The 11,026-nt window shown below is 50.3% G+C and overlaps 1 protein-coding gene and 2 long non-coding RNA genes across 4 annotated transcripts in view; all 3 read left to right on the top strand.

Moving 5' to 3' along the window:
- LOC112239251 (DDB1- and CUL4-associated factor 15-like) overlaps positions 1 to 10,399 on the top strand; it is a gene marked incomplete at its 5' end in the record, with an annotated part of 27,213 nt that extends 16,814 nt beyond the window's left edge. For both annotated transcript variants that reach the window (XM_042315327.1, XM_042315326.1), the window contains 4 exon segments: positions 1,771 to 1,853; positions 6,183 to 6,287; positions 6,404 to 6,519; positions 9,055 to 10,399. In XM_042315327.1, the coding sequence (XP_042171261.1) occupies positions 1,771 to 1,853; positions 6,183 to 6,287; positions 6,404 to 6,519; positions 9,055 to 9,110 (360 nt within the window).
- On the top strand, positions 2,697 to 3,320 carry LOC121844792. The gene is made up of 3 exons (XR_006082192.1): positions 2,697 to 2,848; positions 2,952 to 3,161; positions 3,217 to 3,320. It is a non-coding gene; the product is annotated as an uncharacterized LOC121844792 (long non-coding RNA).
- On the top strand, positions 4,218 to 5,275 carry LOC121844791. Its single transcript, XR_006082191.1, has 3 exons — positions 4,218 to 4,494; positions 4,729 to 4,824; positions 4,860 to 5,275. It is a non-coding gene; the product is annotated as an uncharacterized LOC121844791 (long non-coding RNA).
- Positions 10,400 to 11,026: the final 627 nt, after the last annotated feature.

Genomic DNA, 11,026 nt, shown 5'->3' with positions numbered 1-11,026 from the left:
TGTTATTTTGGTCCAGGTGGGAAAGGGCAATGTGGAGTGCAATAGAGATGGCATCATCTGTGGATCTGTTTGGGCGGTATGCAAATTGGAGTGGGTCTAGGATTTCTGGGATAATGGTGTTGATGTGAGCCATTACCAACCTTTCAAAGCACTTCATGACTATGGGTCTGTAGTCATTTAGGCAGGTTGCCTTTGTGTTCTTGGGCACAGGGACTATGGTGGTCTGCTTGAAACATGTTGGTATTACAGACTCAATCAGGGACATGTTGAAAATGTCAGTGAAGACACCTGCCAGTTGGTCAGCACATGCCTGGAGCACACGTCCTGGTAATCCGTCAGGCCCCGCAGCCTTGTGTATGTTGACCTGTTTAAAGGTCTTACTCATGTCGGCCACAGAGAGCGTGATCACATAGTCGTCCGGAACAGCTGATGCTCTCATGCATGCCTCAGTGTTGCTTGCCACGACGCGAGCATAAAGTGATTTAGCTCGTCTGGTAGGCTTGTGTCACTGGGCAGCTCGCGGCCGTGCTTCCCTTTGTAGTCTGTAATAGTTTGCAAGCCCTGCCACATAAGACGAGCGCCGGAGCCGGTGTAGTATGATTCAATCTTAGCCCCGTATTGACGCTTTGCCTGTTTGATGGTTCGTCGCAGGGCATAGCAGGATTTCTTGTAAGCTTCTGGGTTAGAGTCCCGCACTTTGAAAGCAGCAGCTCTACCCTTTAGCTCAGTGCGAATGTTGTCTGTAATCCATGGCTTCTGGTTGGGTTGTGTACGTACAGTCACTGTGGGGACGATGTTCCCGATGCACTTATTGATAAATCCACTGACTGATGTGGTGTACTCCTCAATGCCATCGATCCCGGAACGTTCCAGACTGTGATAGCAGACTGGGGTGCTTTTCTGCAGGAGGGACTGGTGCACTTCACAAAATAAATGTCATCGGGAAGGGAAATTATGTGAATATATTGAAGCAACATCTCAAGACATCAGTTAAAGCTTGGTTGCAAATGGGTCTTCCAAATGGACAATGACCCCAAGCATACTTCCCCAAAGTTGTGGCAAAATGGCTTAAGGACAACAAAGTCAAGGTATTGGAGTGGCCATCACAAAGACCTGACCTCAGTCTTGTTGAACATTTGTGGGCAGAACTGAAAAAGTGTGTGCGATCAAGGAGGCCTACAAACCTGACTCAGTTACACCAGCTCTTGTCAGGAGGAATGGGCCAAAATTCACACAACTTATTGTGGGAGGCGACCTGAAATGTTTGACCCAAGTTAAACAATTTAAAGGCAATGCTGCCAAATACTAATTGAGTGTATGTAAACTTCTGACACACTGGGATTGAGATGAAAGAAATAAAAGCTTAAATAAATCATTCTCTCTGCTATTATTCTGACATTTCACATTCTTAAAATAAAGTGGTGATCCTAACTGACCTAAGACAGGTTTTTTTTTTTTTACTATGACTAAATGTCAGAAATTGTGAAAAACTTGAGTTTAAATGTATTTGGCTGAGGTGCATGAACTTCTGACTTCATCTGTAGCCGTGTGTGTGTGAAATAGATATATATATTTATCTCTATCTCTCTCACACACACACTATAGACATATACACAACCCGTACCCATGTGTTCACACACAGGAGCATCTACAGACACACAGTCTACAAGCATGCACACTTACACACTGTGTGTGTATGTGTATATATATATATACGCACACACACTCACATCTGGTCAGACGGTAATGCTGTGTGTTTGTGTGTATCAGGTGTGTCCAGAGACTAACACAGTGGTGATAAACATTGGGCTGCTGCTTCTGGCGTTCTCCAACCCTGAAGAGGAACACTGCAGGTAACTACACTGCACACACACATACACACACACCTATTTTTAGTAAAGGCATAGCCATGCTTCATCCCAGCTTGAACAAAAAAGACAATTGTGGCCTGGTTAGGTGTTCTGGGGGCATGTTTTCCTGACTAGTCACTTGTTGAGGTGTTCTGTGGTCTGGAGGTCTGTTTTCCTGGCTAGTCACCTGATGAGGTGTTCTGGAGGCCTGTTATCCTGGCTAGTCACCTGGTGAGGTGTTCTGGGGTCTGGAGGGCTGTTTACCTCTCTAGTCACCTGATGAGGTGATCAGGGGTCTGGAGGGCTGTTTACCTCTGTTTTCCTGGGGTCTGGAGGGCTGTTTACTGTTTTCCTGACTATCACCTGGTCACCTGGTGAGGTGTTTTCCCCTCTGGGGAGGTCTGGGGTCTGTTTTCCTGGATGGTCACCTGGTGAGGTGTTCTGGGGTCTGGAGGGCTGTTTTCCTGGATGGTCACCTGGTGAGGTGTTCTGGGGTCTGGAGGGCTGTTTTCCTCTGTTTTCCTGGCTAGTCACCTGGTGAGGTGTTCTGGGGTCTGGAGGGCTGTTTTCCTGGCTGGTCACCTGGTGAGGTGTTCTGGGGTCTGGAGGGTGTTTTCCTGGCTAGTCAACTGGTGAGGTGGTTCTGGGGTCTGTTGTTTTCCTGTTTTCCTGGCTGGTCACCTGGTGAGGTGTTCTGGGGTCTGGAGGGCTGTGGGTCTGTTTTCTGGCTAGTTTGAGGTGTTCCTGGCTAGTCACCTGGTGAGGTGTTCTGGGGTCTGGAGGGTTTTCTGTTTGGTGAGGTGTTCCTGGAGGGCTGTTTTCCCTCTGTTTTCCTGGATAGTCACCTGGTGAGGTGTTCTGGGGTCTGGAGGGCTGTTTTCCCTGGCTAGTCACCTGGTGAGGTGTTCTGGGGGCTGGAGGGCTGTTTTCCTGGATGGTCACCTGGTGAGGTGTTCTGGGGTCTGGAGGTCTGTTTTCCTGGCTAGTCACCTGGTGAGGTGTTCTGGGGTCTGGAGGGCTGTTTTCCCTCTGTTTTCCTGACTAGTCACCTGTGAGGTGTTCTGGGGTCTGGACTGTTTTCCTGGCTAGTCACCTGGTGAGGTGTTCTGGGGTCTGGAGGGCTGTTTTCCTGGCTAGTCACCTGGTGAGGTGTTCTGGGGTCTGGAGGTCTGTTTTCCTGGCTGGTCACCTGGTGAGGTGTTCTGGGGTCTGGAGGGCTGTTTTCCTGACTAGTCACCTGGTGAGGTGTTCTGGGGTCTGGAGGGCTGTTTTCCTGGCTAGTCACCTGGTGAGGTGTTCTGGGGTCTGGAGGTCTGTTTTCCCCTCTAGGGCTGTTTTCCACCTGGTGAGGTGTTCTGTTCTGGAGGGCTGTTTTCCTGGCTAGTCACCTGGTGAGGTGTTCTGGGGTCTGGAGGGCTGTTTTCCTGGCTAGTCACCTGGTGAGGTGTTCTGGGGTCTGGAGGGCTGTTTTCCCCTGATAGTCACCTGGTGAGGTGTTCTGGGGTCTGGAGGTTTTCTGTTTTCCTGTTTTCCTGGCTAGTCACCTGGTGAGGTGTTCTGGGGTCTGGAGGGCTGTTTTCCCTCTGTTTTCCTGGAGTCACCTGGTGAGGTGTTCTGGGGTCTGGAGGGCTGTTTTCCTGGCTAGTCACCTGGTGAGGTGTTCTGGGGTCTGGAGGGCTGTTTTCCCTGTTATCCTGGCTAGTCACCTGGTGAGGTGTTCTGGGGTCTGGAGGGCTGTTTACCTCTCTAGTCACCTGATGAGGTGATCAGGGGTCTGGAGGGCTGTTTTCCCTCTGTTTTCCTGACTAGTCACCTGGTGAGGTGTTCTGGGGTCTGGAGGGCTGTTTTCCTGGCTAGTCACCTGGTGAGGTGTTCTGGGGTCTGGAGGGCTGTTTTCCTGGCTAGTCACCTGGTGAGGTGTTCTGGGGTCTGGAGGGCTGTTTTCCTGGCTAGTCACCTGGTGAGGTGTTCTGGGGTCTGGAGGGCTGTTTACCTCTCTAGTCACCTGGTGAGGTGTTCTGGGGTCTGGAGGGCTGTTTTCCCTCTGTTTTCCTGACTAGTCACCTGGTGAGGTGTTCTGCGGTCTGGAGGGCTGTTTTCCTGGCTAGTCAACTGGTGAGGTGTTCTTGTGTCTGGAGGGCTGTTTTCCTGGCTAGTCACCTGGTGAGGTGTCCTGGGGTCTGGAGGGCTGTTTACCTCTGTTTTCCTGGCTAGTCACCTGGTGAGGTGTTCTGGGGTCTGGAGGGCTGTTTTCTGTTTTCCTGGCTAGTCACCTGGTGAGGTGTTCTGGGGTCTGGAGGGCTGTTTTCCTCTGTTTTCCTGGCTAGTCACCTGGTGAGGTTCTGTCTGGAGGGCTGTTTTCTGTTTTCCTGGCTAGTCACCTGGTGAGGTGTCTGGGGTCTGGAGGGCTGTTTTCCTCTGTTTTCCTGGCTAGTCACCTGGTGAGGTGTTCTGGGGTCTGGAGGTCTGTTTTCCTGGCTAGTCACCTGGTGAGGTGTTCTGGGGTCTGGAGGGCTGTTTTCCTGTTTTCTGCTAGTCACCTGGTGATGTGTTCTGGGGTCTGGAGGGCTGTTTTCCTGGATGGTCACCTGGTGAGGTGTTCTGGGGTCTGGAGGGCTGTTTTCCCCTCTAGTCACCTGGTGAGGTGTTCTGGGGTCTGGAGGGCTGTTTTCCTGGCTAGTCACCTGGTGAGGTGTTCTGGGGTCTGGGGGGCTGTTTTCCCTCTGTTTTCCTGTCTGGTCACCTGGTGAGGTGTTCTGGGGTCTGGAGGTCTGTTTTCCTGGGGTCTGGAGTCACCTGGTGTCACCTGGTGTGTTTCTGGGGTCTGGAGGGCTGTTTTCCTGTTTTTGTTCTGGGGTCTGACTAGTCACCTGGTGAGGTGTTCTGGGGTCTGGAGGGCTGTTTTCCTGGCTAGTCACCTGGTGAGGTGTTCTGGGGTCTGGAGGGCTGTTTTCCTGGCTGGTCACCTGGTGAGGTGTTCTGGGGTCTGAGGGCTAGTCACCTGGTGAGGTGTTCTGGGGTCTGGAGGGCTGTTTTCCTGGATGGTCACCTGGTGAGGTGTTCTGGGGTCTGGAGGGCTGTTTTCCTGGCTAGTCACCTGGTGAGGTGTTCTGGGGTCTGGAGGGCTGTTTTCCCCTGGCTAGTCACCTGGTGATGTGTTCTGGGGTCTGGAGGTCTGTTTTCCTGACTAGTCACCTGGTGAGGTGTTCTGGGGTCTGGAGGGCTGTTTCACCTCTGTTTTCTGACTAGTCACCTGGTGAGGTGTTCTGGGGTCTGGAGGGCTGTTTTCCTGGCTAGTCACCTGGTGAGGTGTTCTGGGGTCTGGAGGGCTGTTTTCCCCTCTAGTCACCTGGTGAGGTGTTCTGGGGTCTGGAGGGCTGTTTTCCTGACTAGTCACCTGGTGAGGTGTCCTGGGGTCTGGAGGGCTGTTTACTGTTTTCCTGGCTAGTCAACTGGTGAGGTGTTCTGGTGAGATGTTCTGGGGTCTGGAGGGCTGTTTTCCCCTGGCTAGTCACCTGGTGAGGTGTTCTGGGGTCTGGAGGGCTGTTTTCCTCTGTTTTCCTGGCTAGTCACCTGGTGAGGTGTTCTGGGGTCTGGAGGCCTGTTTTCCTCTCTGGGGTCTGGAGGGCTGTTTACCTCTGTTTTCCTGACTAGTCACCTGGTGAGGTGTTCTGGGGTCTGGAGGGCTGTTTACCTCTGTTTTCCTGGATGGTCACCTGGTGAGGTGTTCTGGGGTCTGGGGGGCTGTTTTTGTTTTCCTGGCTAGGTCACCTGGTGAGGTGTTCTGGGGTCTGGAGGGCTGTTTTTTCTGTTTTCTGACTAGTCACCTGGTGAGGTGTTCTGGGGTCTGGAGGGCTGTTTTCCTGGCTAGTCACCTGGTGAGGTGTTCTGGGGTCTGGAGGTCTGTTTTCCTGGCTAGTCACCTGGTGAGGTGTTCTGGGGTCTGGGGGGCTGTTTTCCTGTTTTCCTGGCTAGTCACCTGGTGAGGTGTTCTGGGGTTCTGGGGTCTGGAGGGTGTTTACCTCTGTTTTCCTGTCTAGTCACCTGGTGATGTGTTCTGGGGTCTGGAGGGCTGTTTTCCTGTCTAGCTAGTCACCTGGTGATGTGTTCTGGGGTCTGGAGGGCTGTTTTCCTGTTTTCCTGACTAGTCACCTGGTGAGGTGTTCTGGGGTCTGGAGGGCTGTTTTCCTGACTAGTCACCTGGTGAGGTGTTCTGGGGTCTGGAGGGCTGTTTTCCTGGCTAGTCACCTGGTGAGGTGTTCTGGGGTCTGGTGGAGGGCTGTTTTAATTGCCTCTAACTGTCACTCACACTAACCGGTAGTTGTCTTCCAGGCCCAACACCTACCACTCCAGTCTGCAGGTGAGCTGGGACCTCAATACAGGAGTGTGTCACACCGTCGGGGTCGGTGACCTCACTGAGGTCAAGGGTCAGACCAGGTGAGACGATCTCTCTCTCTCTCCATATCTATCGCTCTCCCTCATTTCTTTCTCTCTTCATATCTCTCATTTTTTCTTTCTCTTTTCATATCTCCCTCTTCTCTCCCGTCCTGTAGTGGCAGTGTATGGAGTTCGTACAGGAAGTCTTGTGTGAACACAGTGATGAAGTGGCTGGTACCAGAGAGCAGCTCTCGTTACATCAACCGCATGACCAACGAGGCCCTGCACAAAGGTACACACGTTATATATACACACACACACACACACACACACACACACACACACACACACACACACACACACACACACACAGCGGACAAAACATCAACTCCTAATGTTCAGTTGCACCACCATTTGCCCTGAGAACAGCTTCAATTCGTGGGGACATGGACTCAACAAGGTGTTGAAAGCATTCCACAGGGAGGCTGGCCCATGTTGACTCCAATGCTTTCCACAGTTGTGTCAAGTTGGTTGGATGTTCTTTGCATGGTGGACCATTCTTGATGCACACGGGAATCTGTAGCGTGAAAAACCCAGCAGCGTTGCAGTTCATGACACAAACCGGTGCACCCGGTACCTACTACCATACCTACTACCATTCCCCCTACCATACCTACTACCATTCCCACTACCATACCTACTACCATACCTACTACCATACCCACTACCATTCCCCCTACCATTCCCCCTACCATTCCCACTACCATTCCCACTACCATTCCCACTACCATTCCCCCTACCATTCCCACTACCATTCCCCCTACCATACCCACTACCATACCCACTACCATTCCCACTACCATTCCCCCTACCATACCTACTACCATTCCTACCACCATTTCCCCTACCATTTCCCCTACCATTTCCCCTACCATTCCCCCTACCATTCCCCTACCATTCCCCCTACCATTCCCCCTACCATTCCCCTACCATACCATTCCCCCTACCATTCCCCCTACCATACCTACTACCATTCCCACTACCATTCCCCCTACCATTCCCCCTACCATTCCCCACCATTCCCCTACTACCATTCCCCCTACCATACCTACTACCATTCCCCCTACCATACCTACTACCATTCCCCCTACCATACCCACTACCATACCTACTACCATTCCCCCTACCATACCTACCATACCCACTACCATTCCCCCTACCATACCTACCATACCCACTACCCCCACCATACCCACTACCATTCCCCCTACCATACCTACTACCATTCCCCCTACCATACCTACTACCATTCCCCCTACCATTCCCCCTACCATTCCCCCTACCATACCTACCATACCCCCTACCATTCCCCCTACCATACCTACTACCATTCCCCCTACCATACCTACTACCATTCCCCTACCATACCTACTACCATTCCCCCTACCATACCCCCTACCATTCCCCCTACCATACCTACTACCATACCCACTACCACACCTACTACCATACACCACTACCATACCTACTACCATATCCCCTACCATACCCCATATCCCCTACCATACCCCATACCATATCCCATACCATACCCCCAACCATACCCCATATCCCATACCCCCGACCATACCATACCCCATATCCCATACCCCCGACCATACCATACCCCCGACCGTATCCCATACTCCCTACCATACCTCCTACCATACCTCCTACCATACCCCATACCATACCTCCTACCATACTCCATACCATACCTCCTACCATACCATACCCCTACCATACCATACCCCATACCCCCCTACCATACCCCCATACCATACCCCCTACCATACCATATCCCATACCCCGACCATACCCCCTACCATACCATATCCCATACCCCCGACCATACCCCCTACCATACCATATCCCATATCCCCGACCATACCCCCTACCATACCATATCCCATACCCCGACCATACCCCCGACCACCATACCATACCCCCCCCGACCATACCATACCCCATACCATACCCCCCCGTACCGACTACCGTACCCCCTACGCTACCGACTACCATACCCACTACCGTACCCCCTACGATACCGACTACCGTACCCACTACCACTACCATACTCCAAAGGCATTTAAATATGTCTTGCCCAGTCAACCTCTGAATGACACACATACACAATCCATGTCTCAAGGCTTTAAAATCCTTCTTTAACCCGTCTCCTCCCCTTCATCTACACTGGTTGATGTGGATTTAATAAGTGACATCAATAAGGGATCATAGCTTTCACCTGGTCAGTCTGTCATGGAAAGAGGTGTCCTTAATGCTTTGTATACTCAGGCCAGCAGCATACCACCCTGAAGCTAAGCAGGGTTGGTCCTGGTCGGTCCCTGGATGGGAGACCAGATGCTTTTGGAAGTGGTGGTGGAGGACCAATAGGAGCCTCTCTTTCCTCTGGTCTAAAAAAACTATATCCAAATTCCCCAGGGCAGTGATTTTGGACATTGCCCTGTGTAGGGTGCCGTCTTTCCGATGGGACATCTGTGGTCACTAAAGATCCCATGGCACTTATCGTAAGAGTAGGGGTGTTAACCCCAGTGTCCTGGCTAAAATTCCAATCTGGCCCTCATACCATCACAGTCACCTAATCATCTACAGTTGGCTAATTCATCCCCCCTCTCCCCTGTAACTATTCCCCAGGTTGTTGCTGTAAATGAGAATGTGTTCAGTCAACTGACCTAGTAAAATAAGGGTTAAATGAAACACACACGTTATGTAAATTAATTCTTCAAATCTGTTTATTCTTCTGTTTGTCCCCCTCTCTTCTGTCCAGGTTCCTCTCTACAGGTGTTGGCTGACAGCGACCGGAGTACCTGGATCATACTATGAGGGACAACAGAGGGGTGTCCTGACACCAGAGGCTCGGACTGTCACACACACCCATCCACACACCGACACACATACAGCAAGCCTGTTTAGCTGCTACAGTAACAGTCATAGGATCCCTCTCAAATGGCACCCTATTCCCTCCTATTCCTCCCTATTCCACATGTGGTGCACTACGTTTCCATTATGCCTGTGGTGAAAAGTGGTGCTCTATATAGGACCTTCAGACTCCACTCTGGACCTGGAAACCAGTTCCACTGTTCCCCTCTAATCAGGGACTGATTTAGACCTGGGACACCAGGTGGGTGTGCAATTAATGATCAGGTAGACCAGAAAGCAGGCTCCGGACCTCGTAGGGTCAGAGTTGAAAACCCCTGATTTAGGGAATAGGGTGCCATGTTGTCATGACTCAGTTACGACATGTCGCCAACTTGAATCTGTGCACCTGCCTCTGTGTGTGATATTGTCGGATGGAAGAAATGAGGCATTGTGTTTTCCACATGTTCTGTTTTTGTTTGACGATATAATGTAACATCATTTGCACCCATGGATCCGGAGCTGGACTGAACAAAGATGATTTTACTGTGGGTTTTTAGTTCGGTTTGTTTGGTGTAATTTTCCGTTTTATGACTGTGTGTGAGAGAGAGAGAGAAGTTGTGTGGTCCTCATGCCTCTGATTCTGCTGCTGTTCACGCAACCTAAAGGCCACTCCTCTAAACCAGCTTTGTCCAGGTCTGTCTGACTGCAACAGGGCCTACACATGAACCGGGAAACCAATCCTGTTATTTGTCGCTCTGGAGTGACTGACGTTCCCCCTAGGTACAGATCTAGGATCAGCTTCCCCTCCCCCAATCCTAACCTTAACCATTAGTGGGGGGTTAAACTGACTGCAGATCAGTGTCTAAGGGAAACTTCACCATCGACAGATTTCTTCTTGGACTGCGTCCAACATGGCTCCCTATGTAGTGCACTACGTTTTGTCCAGAGCCTCATAAGCTCTCATAGGGCTTTGGTCAAAAGTAGTGCACTACATAGGGAATAGGGTGTCAGTTCAGATTGTCCCCTTTATAAATGTAGTTGTATGTGATGGAGTTAACTTTCCCAGATTTACTGCCTAGTCCTTCATCCCAGGAATCTTTTTCTAGGAAAGTTACAACCCTAGATGGAGCAGAGGCTTATGGGATATGGAGTTTAAGCAAGCCTGTCATTATCTGGCTGTATTTTAAGACTGGAAGGAGAGAGCATGGTTCACTTGATTATTTTTTGATAAAAATAAATAATTGAAAGATTCACCGTGTGTGTTGCTGTTTCCTGTGTGTGTGTGTGTGTGAAGGAAAAACACAAAGTTCAGTTTTAAGAGACTGAAGAGGGGAAACACTGGTAAAGTATTTAATGGCTGAAGGTGGGCTGGTATCACGTCTTTATATGGCAACGACTGAGTACTGATAATAAACTACAAACTCTAGTCACAGCAATTCAATACAAAGGTCTACAAAACATATAGTAGATATCCTGTGATTGTACAATAGTAATACAGTAGCTAAATACTCTGGATAGTACATCAACATATGCTACACATACTGTTGAAAGGCCATAATGGTTCAATAAATATATGATAGTCACTAAAGTAACATCTATTTCAAACACACACTCACTGATCTGTTCTGACTGGTGACTTTCTGCTGAGCTGGCAGTTATGGTTGCCATGGATACAACGTTGCATGTGCTCTCGCTGTGACTTCTGACCTTGTTGCCCAATCACAGATTAGAGATGTTTCTGTGAAGGTCTGTATGCTGCTGGTGGGATATGACTTTACTGTTGTGTGTGGATGAATGACGATGGAGGGACAAATGAATGGGATAGACACAGGATGCATTATGGCTGCCCTCTCTCTTATGACACTACATATGCCTGCTAT

This window comes from Oncorhynchus tshawytscha, unplaced genomic scaffold (genome assembly GCF_018296145.1).
Source record: "Oncorhynchus tshawytscha isolate Ot180627B unplaced genomic scaffold, Otsh_v2.0 Un_contig_4173_pilon_pilon, whole genome shotgun sequence".
In the NCBI taxonomy this organism is placed as follows: domain Eukaryota; kingdom Metazoa; phylum Chordata; class Actinopteri; order Salmoniformes; family Salmonidae; genus Oncorhynchus; species Oncorhynchus tshawytscha.
This window is presented reverse-complemented; position numbering and strand designations above follow the sequence as displayed.